The sequence below is a fragment of the Molossus molossus genome, unplaced genomic scaffold (genome assembly GCF_014108415.1).
Source record: "Molossus molossus isolate mMolMol1 unplaced genomic scaffold, mMolMol1.p scaffold_m16_p_6, whole genome shotgun sequence".
NCBI lineage: Eukaryota > Metazoa > Chordata > Mammalia > Chiroptera > Molossidae > Molossus > Molossus molossus.
In genome coordinates this window covers 21,720,712-21,738,635 of record NW_023425399.1, presented here as the reverse complement: position 1 = coordinate 21,738,635, position 17,924 = coordinate 21,720,712, and the positions used below count along the sequence as shown (strand labels likewise).

At 39.3% G+C, this 17,924-nt stretch overlaps 1 protein-coding gene across 2 annotated transcripts in view; it reads left to right on the top strand.

The window, feature by feature from the left end:
• CBFA2T2 (CBFA2/RUNX1 partner transcriptional co-repressor 2) overlaps positions 1-17,924 on the top strand; it is a 175,643-nt gene that overhangs the window by 138,984 nt on the left and 18,735 nt on the right. For both annotated transcript variants that reach the window (XM_036244872.1, XM_036244871.1), the window contains exons 4-8: positions 4,248-4,337; positions 9,776-9,957; positions 10,905-11,158; positions 11,411-11,496; positions 13,814-14,009. In XM_036244872.1, the coding sequence (XP_036100765.1) occupies positions 4,248-4,337; positions 9,776-9,957; positions 10,905-11,158; positions 11,411-11,496; positions 13,814-14,009 (808 nt within the window). The remainder of the gene's footprint in view (positions 1-4,247; positions 4,338-9,775; positions 9,958-10,904; positions 11,159-11,410; positions 11,497-13,813; positions 14,010-17,924) is intronic.

The following is a 17,924-nucleotide window of genomic DNA, read 5'->3' as shown; positions in this document are numbered from 1 at the left end:
GTTCTCAAAAATATTTAATGATACAGAAAATAATGTTAAGTGGAAAAAGCTGGATAGAAAAACCATACATACAGTAGGACACCAATGTTGTAAAAAGAACACACATGCAATTTAGAGAAATACCAGAAGAAGACTGCGTTGCAGCATTAAAAGTGATTATCCATGTGATGGTGGACTTAAGGATCATTTTCTACATGTATGAATCGTTCATACAAGTTTAAAAGCACTAAATGGAGGTTTAGGAAAAACTCCCAGGAATGGGTCATCAGGAACCACGGAACCCACTTCTCTGGAGCTCTTTAGCCAGACACTGGGTTGGAAGAATGGTTTTAAGGTGAACCTGTCTGAAAGCGGGACAAGTAAGATGGTTTCTGATTCCCATGTTGAGTTTCTGCTTTGTCTCAATGTGAAGAATATGATCTTGACCTTGGCCCGTTTGGCTCAGGGGTTAGACCGTCACAAGGACTGGAGGTTCCTGGGTTGTAGGTTTGATCCCTGGCTCTAGCTGGGGGAGTCAGCCAGTCCATGTGTCTCTCTCACATTGATGTCTCTGTCTCTGTCACTCTCATTCTCTCTCCCTCCCTCCCTCTCTTCCACTCTATCTAAAAATCAGTGGAAAAGAGCCTTGGATGAGGATTAACAACAACAACAACAAAAAAGAACTCGATCTTGGTTCCTTCTGTCTAGGAGTTTGCAATATAACCAGAGACAGGCCCCACATTGGGAGTCACTGCGTCACTGCATCACTGCTCTGCCTCTTACAGACAGGCCTCACACACTCTACAGGCAGGAACCCCATAGAAGAGCTTCCATCCCATCTTAAAGGTGGAACAGGCTCAGGTAAATTTCTCCCTCAGAATCACACTGCTAGCCAGCCAGTGGTCCAGCCAGAAGTTGAACTGAGAGCTCTAACATCAAAGCCTGCTTGCTATCTTACCCACTACACTGCCACATCCAAATGTTTAAAAAAAAAAAAAGGTTATATCAGGTACATTTTTTTCTTTATTGATTTTTAAAGAGACAGAAAGGGAGAGGGAGAGAGAGAGAAACATTGATGAGAGAGAACATTGATTAGACGCATCCTGCATGGCCCCCACTGGGCTTTTGGCCCACCACCTGGGCATGTGCCTTGACCGGGAATCAAACCAGTGGCCTCTTGGTGCATGGGTTGATGCTCAACCACTGAGCCACACCGGCTGGGCTAATTTTTTTAAAACTCACCATTTGGTACAAAAGAGACCCTGTATTCACGACACTTGGTCCCCACACCTGCCTGTCAGGCAAATAGCCAAGCGTCCATCAAAGGGTCCCAGTAGAGGAGGTAGAGTCGTCTGCTCAGCCTGGGGCCTCACCAACCCTGCTGTGGAAGATCGAATCTTAAGATATCAGGATGGATGAAATGGAAAGAGCAGAAATATGAGGAAATACAATAGTCTTTCCTTCTCCTCTTAAATTTTCTAAATTATGCGTTGTGGTTAAAGCAAGAATTATAGCATTGTCTAATATGATTGCCAGTATATATAAGGGAAATATGATAAACAATTATATTTTAAACCTGGGAGTGGGAGGATAAAGGTAGATAAGATTTCTGTACTTTTGTGTTTTGATTACAGTGGTGAGTTACATGAATGTAATAAAATGGCGTAGAACTATACACACATTTTACCGGTCTTAGTTCCCTAGTTTTGATATTGTACTTTAGCTATATAAAATGTAACCATGTGGGAATCTGGGTACAGAATGTACAGGAACCTATTAATTCTGTTTTCACAACTTCCTGTGATTATAATTATCTCAGTTTTAAAGAATAAAAATTTTGTCTGGTCGCCTATCTATCTATACCCATTGTCTTCTTGCCTTTGCTATCCAGAGGCCAGATCCCCTAACATTGTTCCTTTTTACATTCTCCTCTTTGTTAGAAGCATTTTCCCCAGGCTGCAGCTTCCTTCAGATGACACTTCTATAATCCTTCCTTGTCCTCCTAAGTCTGAGTCAAATGTGTCCTCTCTGTGTACCAGCAGTGTTCTTCACATGTGTACCTCAATCATACTGTAATGAATAGCTTAACTGTTTTCCCACTAGACCAGCGATTTTTAAACAGTATGCCGCAAGAATTTTTAAACATGCAATACCTAACTAGTCGGGGCACTGACCTCTTTTCCCTTCGATTTCCAACTTTAAAAAATGACAACAGCCAATACAAAAATAACTGTTCCGTTTGAATAAATCAAAATTAATACCTATTTTTTTTGTCAGATCGGCAAAATATATATATTTTTGGTGTGCTGAAGAATTAGTTATTTGTGCCATGAGATGCAAAATATTGAAAATCACTACCCTCGACTATGAGTTCTTGGGAGAGGAGGACTATGCAGTTATTTATTAAATAATTGAATGAGAAGGAAGGATAAAGAAGGAACAGTGGCTTACCATCCCTCTCAGAGGATTGCCTTCCATCTACAGTACTAATAGCCCTGAGTCAGTTTGGCCTAAGACACTATTTCTCTGTGCCACACAGTTCATTCTTTTTCTCCTTTGTCCATCCACAAAAAAACTTAGTCATTCGTACAGTCTTTCCATAGATTTACTCCACTTATTTTCACTTTTTGAGACCTGATTACAATCACTTGTGGTAGGGACAGAATATCATTCTCTTACACTTAATTTTTTTCCTGATTATTGGTACCTTTGGTTGCATTATATAAATATCATGTACTTAAAACAAATACTAAAAGTTTAAAAGAATTTTTTCGTATAAAATGTAGTAAACTGTTCAGAATATTTTTATTTAGCATGATTAAATTTGATATACTCTTTTCCTTAAGGGAGTTCATTTTATTTTTACTGAATATTGATATGATATATTTGGAAAAACCAAAACCATTTCAAATCCAGAAATAACTGCTGTTGTGATTGTCCTTCCAGATAGTTAAAGTACTATGTTTGTGTGTATGTGTGTATTATTTTCATAAATGGATTTTTGGGAAACATGCTGTTCTGTTTCTGAGTTTTTTCTTTAACAATAAATTATAGATACCTTTCTCATTGATTCACACAAATTTGCTTCCCATTAAGTATTCTGAGGTATGGCTATATTGTAAATTTTTTATTAATCCTCACCTGAGGATATTTTTTTTCCATTGATTTTTAGAGAGAGTGGGAGGGAGAGAGAGAAAGAGAAAAACATCCATGTGAGAGATACATCAGTTGATTGCCTCAAACCTGCAACCTTGACCAAGAATCAAACCCACGATCCTTCTGGTACTCGGACAGACACTATTAACCACTGAGCTACACCAGACAGGGCTATATTGTAATTTTAATGCATTTTATTGTTGGTGGACCTCTATGTTTTCCTTTTTATTTATTTATTTTTTATTGTTAAGCAATATGATATTGATGAGTAATTTGTGTGATACATGTTACATCTTTTGAATACTTGATTTTGTAAAAGTCCCAGAAGTGGTAATTGTTCTTTCAAGGGAGCAAGAGTTCAGATTAACACCAAGTTTTGTGTTTATTTTAAAACCTGTTTTGTTATTATACTGTGTTTGGGGGAACGGAAATAAAAGTATTTTGTGTACTTTGAAGAAAACATTTTTATTTGTACATTCCCTTTAGCAGAGGAGCTGAAAATACTAGTTTTAAGTCAAACTTTTGAAAAAAATACAGAGGAAATGCTAAAAACTTTTCTGGGAATACTAACCTACCAATGGGAGTCTGCCTGTTTGGAGGTGCTCTGATTTTAAAACATCCCTTCAAGGCAGAAGACACATGTTTTCTGTTTGTTTGAGTTTAGAAGATTTGGGGAATTGATGCTAGGAGATAGAACCTATGAAGAAACAAGGCTCTGGGTTGAGTCTTTATGTTGACATTTTAGACTGATCAGCATCTGTTCAGCTGGAAACATTGTGAACCTGGTTTCCTGTACCTGAGGTGACTTGCAGTGAACCTTGCAGTACAGGGACTTGAGTGCCTATCTTCCTGGGTTGTAAGGAAGGCAGTGCCCTATTCTGTAACCCAGGCTGCTGAGCATAGAAGGAAAGTTGATTTGGGGTGGTAAAGAAAGGAAAATCAAGGAGGCCAAATTTCTTTTATAAAGGAAAAAATTTGATTAATCTTTGAGAATGATCTGAGATCACAATAGTATGCTTGTGATTATACTTTTCTTTTTGATTTAAAAAGGATTTAAATGAGAAGGACAATGTCTGGTTTTAGAGGCTGAACAGGGTTGTTTCTCCTTTCAGAACTCAACAGTAACAATTGAAGAATTCCATTGCAAGCTCCAAGAAGCTACAAACTTTCCTCTTCGTCCTTTTGTGATTCCATTCCTCAAGGTAATTTTTATGAGATAATTGTCTAATATAATTTTTTTTTTTTTTAACATTTCCTCAAGCTCTGCTACTGAACCCTGTTCTGTGATCTAAATTAAGGCAGCTTGCACAGTTTCATATCTTTATTTTACTTTGGGCTGCTAGAGAAAATTAGAGTGCAGCCTGCAGGTGAATCTCATATTTAATAAGAACTGCAAAAGCCTTGGGTTGTGGTCTATATGCAGCCTCTGACGGTAACATACAGGAGCGGGTAGAGGGTGGAACAGGAGGTGAGTGGACCAGAGGTGTAGGGATGGCATGGAGGCTGGGCTCTTAGCAGAAGTAACTATTCACTAAATCTTGTGGTTGTGGCCAGAGGGTGAAGCGTGTGTTACCTGAGAGGAGGCTGTCAGACTCTTACCCTAAGGCAGCAGTTTTCAACCTTTTCATCTCGTGGTACACTTAAGCTTATTTCTAAAATTCTGCAACACACCATTGTGCCACTGCACGCCAATTGTAAATCACTGTCCTAAGGACAGAAGAGCATGTGGCAAGGCAATATGTCCCTAGTTTGGTACAGCTTCTAATTATGTCCTCTGGAATTAATGTTCCCTGAAACATAACTTTTGGGGACACAGTTCAAAATGGTTTTGTTTACCTGCTAAGTAAGATTGTTAGATTTATATGTAATATGACCTTTTTTTTTTTTTTTTTTTTTTTTTTTTAATCCTCACCCGAGGACATTTTTCCATTTTTTGTTCAGATAGAGCGGGAGGGAGAGAGAGGAAGAGAGAGAGAGAGAAACATCGACGTGAAGGGACACATTGAGTGGCTGCCGCCCGCACGACCAACCAGGGCCGGGGACAAACTGCAACCGAGGTACATACCCTTAGCGGGAACCGAACCTGGGTCTCTCTGTACCGCAGGCCGACGCTCCAACCGCTGAGCCAAACCGGCCAGGGCTGTAATATGACCTTTAAAAAAATCTTTACTTTGTGCCTGGCCAGTGTGGCTCAATGACTGAGCATAAACCCATGCACCAAAATGTCGCCAGTTCAATTCCCGGTCAGGGCACATGCCCAGGTTGGGGGCCAAGACCTCCAGTGGGGGGCATGCAGGAAGTGGCCAAATCAATGTTCTCTCTTATCGATGTTTCTCTCTCTCTCCCTCTCTCTTCCTCTCTCTCTAAAATAAAGGAAAAAAATCTTTACTTTGAAATAATTTCATGCTTACAGAAAAGTTTTGCAGAATGGTACAAGACAATTTCTGTATCCTTCACTCAAATTCTCCAAATGTTAATGTTTTATCATATCTGGATTGTTATTCTCTGTCTTTAGATTTATTTTTTTCCTCAGAAATGTTTAAGAGTAAGCTGCCGACATGATACATCATATCACAGTCACTTTAGTATCATTATCAAATTAAATTAACATTGATATCCCTGGCCGGTTTAGTTTAGCAGTTGAGCGTCAGCCCACAGACCAAAGAATCACGGGTTCAATACCGATCAAGGGCACGTACCTCAGTTGCGGTTCGGTCCCTGGCCCTGGTCGGAGTTATGTGGGAGGCAGCCAGTCCATGTTTCTTTCTCTTCCCCCCCTCCCCCCCCACACACACACTCTCCCCTCTCCCTCTCTTTTTCTCTCTCTCTCCCCCTCCCTCCCACTCTATCTGAAGATAAAAATGGATAAAAGTATCCTCGAGTGAGGATTAAAAACAAAAAAAGATATTAACATTGACAAAACATTGTTACTATAGACCTTATTTATGTTTCATCAAATGTGCTACTAAAATTCTTTACAGCAAAAGAAAACCTTTTTCTATTTTGGTGTTATAAAATATAATTCAGGATCACATCTTGGATTTCATTGTCATGTCTCTTTGGTCTACTTAATCTATAATAACTTCTCAGCCTTTTATGATCTTGACACTGTTGAAGAGTGCTAAATGGTTAATTTACAGAGGTACCTCAATTTGGATTTTTCTGATAATTCCTCATGATGAGAACCAGGTTATGCATTTTAAGCAGTAAATAGCAGATAAGATAACTGATGCTGTCAGGAGACACATGTTAATTCGTCTGATAATTGGTGATGTTGACTTTGATCATTTGGTAAAGACTATGTCTGCCATGCTTTCCCACTGTAAAGTTACTATTTTTTCTATTAAACAATAACTTAAGCCCAGCCATTGTGGCTCAGTGGATTGAGCAACATCCCATGGACTGAGAGGTCCCAGTTCGATTCCTGGTAAGGGCACATGTCTGGGTTGCAGGCTCAATTCCCAGTGCGAGGCGTGCAGGAGGCAGCCAATGAATGTTTCTTTCTCGCATCGATGTTTCTATCTTTCTCTCTCTAAAAAATACCAATAGAAACATTAAAAAACAGCCCTGGCCGGTTTGGCTCAGCGGTTAGAGCATCGGCCTACGGTCTGGAGAGACCCGGGTTCGGTTCCCGCTAAGGGCACGTACTTCGGTTGCAGTTTGTCCCCGGCCCTGGTTGGTCGTGCGGGTGGCAGCCACTCGATGTGTCCCTTTCACATCGATGTTTCTCTCTCTCTCTTCCTCTCTTTCCCTCCCACCCTATCTGTACAAAAAATGGAAAAATGTCCTCGGGTGAGGATAAAAAAAAAAAAACATTAAAAAACAACAACTCATCAACAGGTATCACATCACTATTCCTAACAGAAAAAAAGTGAATCCGTGTCAAAGATTTCTTTTTTTTTCATTATTGATTTGAGAGAGAGAGAGAGGGAGAGAGAGAGAGAGAGAGAGAAACATCGATGAGAGAACATTGATTGGCTGCCTCCTGCATGCCCCTTGCTGGGGATTTGGCCCACAACCTAGGCATGAGGCGACCTCCTGGTACATGGGTCGTTGCTCAACCACTGACCCACACCGGCGGGGCTGTGTCAGAGATTTTATTTAACTCATTATTAATGAGAGAATCAGTAAGATGTTAGTACCAGTTCAGGGGAGAACCCAAAGAACAGACACATTTATAGATCAAGATTATTGATATGAATGGGCAGAGATATAATTGGCTTTGTCTATAGTGGTCAAGAGAAGTCAGTTGAATCTCTACTGGACATAATTTTATGCAAGTCTATAGACAGTAATTATTTTGTATTGCTATCGGTTATTTATAATATGCAATTATGGATAGCTTAAAGGTAGTGAAAGACTATAGTCAGATACCAGTGTACTCTAGACCAGGCATAATTTATTTATTTTATTTCATTTTATTTATTGGTATTAGAGAGGGAGAGAGAGATAGAAATAACGATGAGAGAAATCATCAATTGGCCACCTCCTGCATGCAGGAGAAGATTTGGCCCACAACCTGGGCATGTGCCCTGACTGGGAATTGAACCAGCAGCTTCTTGGTGCATAGGTCGACTGCTCAACCACTGAGCCACACTGGCCAGGCTAGACTACACATAGTTTAGATACCTACTACCCAAATCCAGCCCACCACATGGTTTTTATACAGCCGTGGAGATAATTGGATTTACAAATGAATTGGTAATTGATTTGGTAATAGGGAACACTACCTTTGAACCCCAATTAAGTTGCTTTCCTTAATCCACTCCTTTCCAAATGAATTCCATTCTTTTCATTAGCCTGATATTACCAAAAAAAACCTACTCAATTGTTTTATATTTTGACTTTTGTCAAGACAATATTTGGACATTTGTTTTCTATCTTATATATGAGTATCCACATCATATCTTCAATTATGCCTCTTAACTCACAAAGCCTAAATATCTGGCTAATAAATATGTTCGTCTTATCTTTTGCTTTACCTTCATTTCCTCAAAAACGCCTGGACATCTGTTGTACGGCCTGTGTTGCAGCTCTGTTCTGACAGCATTGGAGACAGCCCCTCAGAACAGGCTGTGGTGCCTTGTTCAGCCCTTAAACAGCTGTGCTAGTTCTATCTTGGTCTGTTTTCTCTGTGTCAGAGCTAGTATAGACAGTTATTTCTTCCAAGACTGCAGAATCATGAAGGATTTGTGAAATATGTGTTAATTAGGAAAGAATTAGTTCTTTTTTTTTTTTAATTCAACAAAGGGTACATACATGTCACAGATGTAAAGATCTGGCATAGTATTTTTTCAATTAAGTTTTTACAGTTGCTACAAGATTAAGGTTATAGAACAGACTTAAAAAGTGTCTTATAGCCTCAAATTCCCTATTCTTAACTGTTATTTAGGAAAACAACATGAGGTAGGTTGTTATGGCAGGTTTTTGGCTAGCATTTGGGGTTTTGTCTGTTTATTTCTGCTTTAAAACAGTCACTAATTATGGTGACTGCTAATTTAACCTTTGGTAAAGGGATGATTACTTGCATATATAAAAACTCTCACTTGCTCATCTTTTTTCATTGGAATAAAGACTTCTGCTGTGGGCTCAGTCAGAATTTTGTTTTTTTTTATATTTTTTTAATTGATTTTTAGAAAGAAAGGAGAAACATCAGTCAGCTGCCTCTTGTACACACCTCACCAAGGATCAAGCCCACAACCTGGGCCTGTGCCTGACCAGGAATTAATTAAACCAGCAACCTTTGGTGCATAGGAAAACATTCAGCCAACTCAGCCACACTGGCCAGGGTTGAACTGTCTTTAAATTTGAGGTGAAAAATATAATTTTTAATTTTTTAAGTAGAAGGAATATGAGGAAGTACATTTATACATGAAGGAATTAGAGTTCATTTGAAAGAGTATAGGTTTTTTTTTTATATGATTGTCTACATTATAGGTTTACTCAGTTTGAGGGGAAGGAAGAAGAATCAGTACATCATTAATTATCCTTTTACAAAATAAGGAAACGTGCCTAATGAGGGTGCCACACTAAGAAATCGATTTTGCATTATCTGTGAATCCTCAGAGCCTAGTCTGAGGCTTCATGCCAGTCATTACCAATACTCTTTAAAACTTCACATTCCAGCCAAGCTAGAATAATCACCATTTCCAGAATTCCATAGTGGTTCTCATAGAGAACATGAAGGGAAGGTTAAATAGTACTCAGAAGAGAGAAACCAGGCTTTGTAATGATTGATGAAAGAGTGAATTCCTTCTACTCCCATGCAGGCATGCTAATTCTCTAAGTGACCAAAGTCTTCAAAAATATGTGTAAGTTTTTAAATTATTATGTTCAACAAACCTTTATTGAGCTTTGTTTGACTCTGTAATAGGCCATAAGGTAGATAAAGCACATATTCTTCCTTAAGGGGATTTACATTTTGTGGGACAAGAGATACGTCAACCAGTCATTTCAAGTTCACTATAATAGATATCACTTTTACTCATAGTGGCATATAAAAATCAGACTGGCAAAGAGAGAAGGGCTTTGGTCTTGTGTCATCATCTTGTTTGTGAAAGCCTTTTGAGGTGCTGGGCCCTGTTGTGTGGGGCCCAACACAGGGAAAACTGCCTTCCAGCCCCTACCTCTTCTTTTCAAGGCCAACCTGCCCCTGCTGCAGCGAGAACTGCTGCACTGCGCTCGGGCCGCCAAGCAGACCCCATCCCAGTACCTGGCTCAGCATGAACACCTTCTGCTCAACACAAGTATTGCGTCACCTGCTGACTCTTCTGAGCTGCTCATGGAAGTGCATGGAAATGGAAAGAGGCCCAGTCCAGAGAGGTGAGCAGAGAAGAGCCTGTTTGTTCTTTCTTTTCTGGAACCACTCTGAGCTTTCCCTTTGCTTATGAAAGAAAATTTGATTATGGTGGTTATATATAGGTATGGACTTATAATTTCTAAGGTTAATTTTGCTTTGTCCCAATATCTGACAGCAGAATGCTTCTCAAATCTATAGGTATAATTCCCAGACATGAGTATTTTTTTTTTTTAAATGCTTCAGATATGTGTGCCTCTAGTGAGAAACTCTGGTCTAGGGCATTCTATGTGTCCACTGTTCCAGAACCATAAGGAACAATCTGCCCAAGGCATTTTTTCTGATGTGTGAGGTTTTGTAAAAGTACAACAATTAATTATTGATACTTGCTAATGAATCATCATTACTTTGAATGCTGAAATTATATTAACTAATTCTGGAAATTTCAGTATGAATGTTTACCACAATATTTTATAGTTTGTCAAGGAAGCAATATTTAATAACAGTAGAAAATTGTTACAATGGAAGCTAAATGACTTAAAAGCCCTACCAGTTCACTAGTGTATTAATTACTGAGCCCTTTTTCTTCTGTGTGGGGAATTGTTTGCAATAACTGACTTCCACAGTAGCAAAATTTCTAAACATTGTTGAACCTGTAATCCTCCATATTCTTATCATATAAGAAAATGCCATCATCTCCTTAGTCTCTCACTTTGCTTCATGAGTTTTAGATGTTCTGCCTTATTGTGCATGAATTTGACTTCTCTTTCCGTGCTGGAATAAATCGTCAATTTCCATTATCTCTGACTTTTTTAAGACATTTCAGTTCCTGCCTTACATCAAACCTTTCCTTATGGTCTTTCCATCTGTGAAAGTGCATAACACAATACATAGCACAAAGTAGATGCTCAAGGACATGTTTGCATGAATACTTGTTGACAGGCTCAAATATATACTTCCCATTCTTACACAGGAGGGAAGACAGCAGTTTTGAAAGAGAGACAATTCCTCCTGAGCCTCCTGCCAAAAGAGTGTGTACAATCAGCCCTGCTCCTCGGCACAGTCCTGCTCTTACTGTGCCCCTTATGAATCCTGGGGGGCAGTTCCATCCTACACCTCCACCTCTTCAGCACTACACCTTAGAAGATATTGCAACTTCCCACTTGTATCGTGAACCCAACAAGATGATAGAACACCGAGAAGTTCGTGATAGACACCACAATCTCAGTAAGTGACAAACGCCTGTCATTCTTTTGTTTGCTTTGTCTCTCATAATCGACTTGACGAAGTTTTTAAATATATTCTCAATAGTAGTTTTTTTGGTTGGTTTTATTTCATTTTATGGGTCCCACACTCTGTTGTGAATCATTGCCTTTGTAGTGTGCTCATAGTTGGTATGAACGTTTGTGTTTACTTGCTAGAATTCTATTTGCTGCATTCTTCACTCTATCTTCAAATTTAATCTCTAATTTCTAATAGGTTTAAATGGAGGCTATCAAGATGAGTTGGTAGACCACCGTTTGACAGAAAGGGAATGGGCTGATGAATGGAAACATCTTGATCATGTAAGAATCTTATAGTGTGTAATTTTCCTAATCATTTATTACTTTTAATTTTTAAAAAAATTTCAGGTAAATGGGTATTTTTTCAAATTTATTGTTGACAGTATTACAGATGTTTCCCCACTTCCCCCACTTTGTCCCCCTCCACCTAGCTCCTGCCCCACCCCAGGCCTTCCCTACACTATTGTTTGTGTCCATGGGCTGTGCATATATGTTCTTCGGTTAATCTCTTCCCATCCCTTCCACTTCCTCCCATTTTGAGATCTGTCATTCTGTTCCATGCATCCCTGCCTCTGAACCTAATTTGTTTGTACTTTTAATTCTTAATATCACCAGTAGTAATAGAGTATGTATGTTTCAAGTGAACTTAACCAGAGCCACAGTGTCCTTGCAATACAAGCTAATTTATCTACTATTCCCCTAGCTAGAGAGCTAAGAGTAACTCCCAAATCTTTGTGATGGGGTGATCACTTCAAGTCATAACCAAGTAAAGTCATGTAACAGATATTTTGTGGGTTCAGATCCCAGCTTTGCTACTTCTTACCTTTGTGTGATGGGTCAGTTGCTTCACCATTTTTAGACTTAATTTTATAACTTAAAAAAAAATTTTTTTTCATTCTTTATTTTAAACTCAGCCATAAAAAATAGTGAATCTTACACTTTGCAAAAACACAGATGGACTTATGCTAAGGTATTATGCTAAGTAAAATAAGTCAGAGAAAGACAAATACCATATGATTTCACTCATGTGGAATCGAAAATAACAAAACAAATGCATGAACAGTACCTAACAGTAACAGACCATAGATAAAGAGAATAAACTGATGTTTTCCAGAGAGGAGAGATAGGACTAGAGGGTGGGTGAAAAACATGAAGGGGATCAAGAGTTACAGACTTCCAATTATAAAATAAATGTCACTTGGATATAATGTACACCATAGGAAATATAGTTAATAATATTGTAATAACCTTGCAGTGTCAGATGGGTAATAGACTTATCATGGCAATCCCTTCGTAAGGTATATAAATGTGGAATAATTATGTTGTACCCTTGAAATGAATATAATATTGTGTGACAACTATAATTTTAAAAATCTATTCTTTCTTTGATTAAAAAATGGAATGCTGTATTTGAATTCACAGGAGGGTTATAATAATATAATACATAAGGTGCTTATCACAAGGCCTGGTATATAGTGTTTTGTAAATGAAGCTTCTCCAAAAACAAATGAGAATTAGCATCCTAGTACAGAATGTAAGCCAGAGTGTTCTGTCTCATTGTAAGAAAGGGTTTCCCTTCTCACTAAAAAGGGAAGAGAAGATGTAGTACTTAATTAAATATATAGAGAGTAGCTTTTTCCATCTTGAGTGATAAAAGTGGTCTCTGGGCCCTGGCTTGATTGGCTCAGCGGTTAGAGCATCAGCCCATGGACTGGAAAGACCCGGGTTTGGTTCCCGCTGGGGGCATGTACCTCGGTTGCAGTTTGTCCCCGCCCTGGTTGGGGTCATGTGGGTGGCAACTAGTAAATGTGTTTCTCTCGTATTGATGTTTCTCTCTCTCTCTCTTCCTCCCTCTCTCCCTCCCACTCTGCCTGAAGCTAAAGGCAAAAATGCCCTCAGATGAGGATTTTTTTTTTGAAAAAAGGTCTCTGGGTTATTTCTCTGATAACATTCCTTTTTTTTTTTTAATCCTCGAGGATTTTTTTCCATTGATTTTCAGATAAAGTGGGAGGGAGCGAGAGAGACAGACAGACATCGATGTGAGAGAAACAAATCAATTGGGTTGCCTCCCACACAACCCCAACCCAGGCCGGGGATCAAATCACAACCGAGGTACGTGCCCTTGACTGGAATCGAACCTGCTACACTCTGGTTCGCAGGCCATTGCTCTAACCACTGAGCAACACCAAACGGGGCTAATAATATTCTTAGTAAATCTCCAGCACTATCAGATGCCTTGGTGTGTTTAGGCAGATGTATAATGTGGTTTCACCAGTCTTTAGAGGGCTATATTAAAATGAGACTCTGGATGCTTCAACCTTGAAGAATCCAAAGTGTTATTTTGAAATCCAAACAGAAAATAAATTAAATTGTGTGTGTGTGTGTATGTGTGTGTGTGTGTGTACAGATATTTATATATACATATATATGTATATTTTAAAATAAGCAGTTAGAAAGGCTTTAAAATGTACACTTGATATTATTATATCTGTAATACATTTAAGCCTTCATTCTTTATATATTTTGCTTACCTGTCCTTGATTTTCAACGTGGGTGTTTGTCCTCATCTCATCACTGCCTGGCTCCCTCTCTGGTTCAGGCCCTGAACTGTATCATGGAAATGGTAGAAAAAACAAGACGCTCCATGGCAGTTCTGCGGCGCTGTCAGGAATCTGATCGTGAAGAACTCAACTACTGGAAAAGACGGTATAACGAAAATACAGAGATGAGGAAAACAGGGAGCGAACTGGTCTCCAGGCAGCACAGTCCTGGGAGCGCAGATTCTCTCAGCAGTGGTAAGATGGCAGAGCCAACTTTTTATATTTTACTTTAAAGGAAGTGGTACCAGAATGTGGAGTGAAAAAGACCCAAATGTTTATGAAGAGTAAATGATAAAATATGTCAAGGATTCATTCAGTATATGGCATGTTCAAGAAATATTGTCTTCCTCATGGAGAATGAGAATATTTATGATTTTATTATGGGTTTTTTTCTTTTTTTCCCTTTATTGATTCCAGAGAGAGGGAGAGAGAGATAGAAACATCCATGAGAGAGAACATCGATCAGCCACCTTCTGTATGCCTCCTACTCAGGATTCGGCCCACAACCCGGGTATGTGCCCTGACTGGAAATCAAACCGGCAACCTCTTGGTGTCACACCGGCCATGCGATTTTCTTCTGTTTTTACCTCTCTATATATGTGCAAGATGATGATCAAAGAGTATTTGGTTATTAAATTCAGCCTGGCTGAATGTATTAGGTACTCTTACATACATCACATTTATTCCTCATACTAGCCCTGAATGTGTTTGCCTCACTTTCCCTCATCTTTTTCCCACTCTTTATCCACTTCTGCCTGGAGGCCTCTACAAAAGGTTTTACTCTACCAAACTGGGTTGTCCCATCTTCCCTTTTTCAGCCTGAAGAGCAACTGTTCTCTTAATCATCTATTCCCTCCAAAGTGTTCCTTCACATTCACCTAATGACTGAAAAAGTGCCCTATTCAAAGACATGGATAAATGAGGGGCCATCTGTGATTAGGCTCTTTCCCCACCCACCTACTTCAAACTCCCAAGTCTCATCTGGAAGAATGACTCTCTTATGATAGACCTAGCATGTTCCACAGAAGACAGCTTTTAGCCTCAAAAAGACTACAGAGAAAATTGATGCAAAGACATGGGATTCCACTCCCCCACCTCATCCACAGAAGTGACTCTTTAGCCAACCATAGATTAGCAACATTGTTTGGGATATCTAGCACAGCAAGACATCAATGGATACCTATAACAACTTGCAGGAATTTACCCAAAGTTCACCATCCAAATTACAAACTTTCCATCAATGAGTGCAAAGTGAGATATGTTGTCATGAATCAGCTCTTCTTCAGCCAGGATTATAATCTCTACTTTGCATTAACTCATCTTTTTCACCCTTGGCTTAAAGTTTTAGTGAAGGTGACTATATGTTCTAATTTTCCTGGCAAAGTCCCAGGTTATGCCTGTTATACTGTCATAATAATTACTAGCACCTCCCTCACTCTCAAATGAGCACAGTTGGGATGATAAATTGTCACTGTAGGTTTAGCTTTTGGTGTATCCCAGTGTTTCCTTCTCTGACGATTCTCAGGAATATTCTGTCTTGAACAGTATATTTCAGTATCTACTTATGCATATAATATGTATTTAATATTTTTATTTCACTTTTTTATTGTTTTGTTTTGTTTTTGCTTAATCCTCACCCAAGGATATTTTTCCATTGGTTTTTAGATAGAACGGAAGGGGATAAGGAGGAGAAAGAGACTCACATTCATTGGTTGCCTCCACATGATCTCAACTGGGGCCAGGGACTGAACCTGCAACCCGGGTACTTGCCCCGACTGGGAATCGAACCTGCGACCCTTCAGTCCACAGGCCAACACTCTAACTGCTGAGCCAAGCCAGCCAGGACTATTTATTTTTTTATAGTACATATTTGTTGCAGTATAGAAGGAAAGCATAATTCATATCCTAAACAAGCGTGCTATTTAAAATATAAACCAAAACTACTCCAGAAACTACTTGTTTTACTGGTCTGTGATGATATGAGAATCCTACCCCAGAATGTATAGAGCGTTGTTAACTTCACTATGAGAAGAGTCCTCTAAACTAAACAGTGTGCTTAGAAACACAGTAGTTTTGCGTTCTGGCGTTAAGTTCTGGATCTCTTCGTGGAGCAGTTTGCAGACCAGCACTTTGAGTAGCACTGTCCTACACTGAGTACTTTTTTGAGACATAAGACACACATACACATATACCAAGACTTTTACACACACACACACACACACACATTGTTTTTCTTTTTAATTTTTTTTCTTATTGATTTGAGAGAGAGAGGAAGGGAGAGGGAGAAAGAGATAGAAACATCGATTAGAGAGAACAAATGAGAACATTGATTGGCCACCTCCTGCATACACCCCACTGGGGATTCAGCCCACAACCTGGGCATGTGCCCTGACCAGGATTCGAACCGGCGACCTCTTAGTACATGGGTCAATGCCCAACCACCAAGCCATCTGGACAACCAAGGACTTTTAAATGACTAGATAATTCATGTATTGAATGTTTTGGTTGTGCAGAAACCCCTGGTGGATTTTTATTGAAGTATTTAGTATTTAAGTGTTTGTTTGTTTTTGTTTTTTTTTCCTCACCCGAGGACATTTTTCCATTTTTTGTTCAGATAGAGCAGGAGGGAGAGAGAGGAAGAGAGAGAGAGAGAAACATCGACGTGAAGGGACACATCGAGTGGCTGCCACCTGCACGACCAACCAGGGCCGGGGACAAACTGCAACCGAGGTACGTGCCCTTAGCGGGAACCGAACCCGGGTCTCTCTGTACCGCAGGCCGACGCTCCAACCTCTGAGCCAAACCGGCCAGGGCTAGTATTTAAGTGTTTTGGTGATTGGAAGAGAAATTGACTGGAGACTGGATGGCATTATTACTTTACCCATTTAAAATAATGGATTATAGGTTCCCTCTGTCTGAAAATTTGTGATTCACATATTTTCAGGAAGAGATTTTGTCCAGACAAGGGATGTATTTTGTTCTTTTATTTAAGGATTCATAAATAAGTGCAAAAACCATAAGAAAAAAAAACAATTATCATAGAGTTCAGGAGAATGGTTTTCTCTAGGGAGCGGGAGCTTGGGGTGGAGAATGTTGTGATGCAGAGTGAGGTCTCATCATCTTTATCAGCTGTTCTCAGGACAGGATTACAAGTCTGGTTAGCATCATTTAAACAACACTGAGGCTACTACTTCTAATTTCTTGGGGATTTGGGGTTTTTGGAAGTGTTTTCTTTCTTTTTTTAAAAATATTTTTTATTGTTTTTTTTTAGCTTGAGAGGAAGGGAGAGAGAGATGGAAACATCAATCTGAGAGAGAAACATCAATTAGCTGCCTCCTGCTCACCCCCTTCTGGGGATCCGGCCCACAACCCAGGCATATGCCCTGACCAGGAATCAAACGGGGACCTCTCAGTCCATAGGATGCCACTCAGTCCCCTGAGTCACACCGGCCAGGTGTGTTTTCGTTCTTGATCTGGAGATGTATGGGTGTTCACTTTATAATTTTTCATTAATTTGTACATTAATGTATTTATAAACTTGTTAGCCATCCAAGTTTGGCAATTAAAAAATGTTTTTAATGAAAAAACTGACTCAGTTATCAGTTTTTCCCAATTTACCTGGGAATGAGAGTAACCTGGCCTTTTATTACAAGTGCACATTCCAGGCCTTTCCCTGGAGGTTATGATTTAAGGACCAAGAAATCTGAGTATATATGTTTAATGAATCTAATAATCAGGCAAGTTAGAAAAAGACTTTTTTTGAAAATTAGAGTTCCATCAAACTTGTATATTCAAATCATGAGTTTCAGAAACATTGAACAGAATAGAAAAGATAGAATAGTTATTGAAATAATTTTAAAAATTTACCCAGGCCCAGCTGGTGTGCCTCAGTGGTTGAGCATCGACCCATGCACCAAGAGGTCACCGGTTCAATTCCCGGTCAGGGCACATGCCCAGATTGTGGGCAAAATAAATCCCCATTGGGGGGTACGCAGGTGGCAGATTTTACCCAGAACTGAGAGACCGTATTGCAGGTTAAACCATTCTACCAAGTGAAAGAAACAGACTTATCAGTGAGCATCATTGAAAGTTAGAATAAATACAAATCTG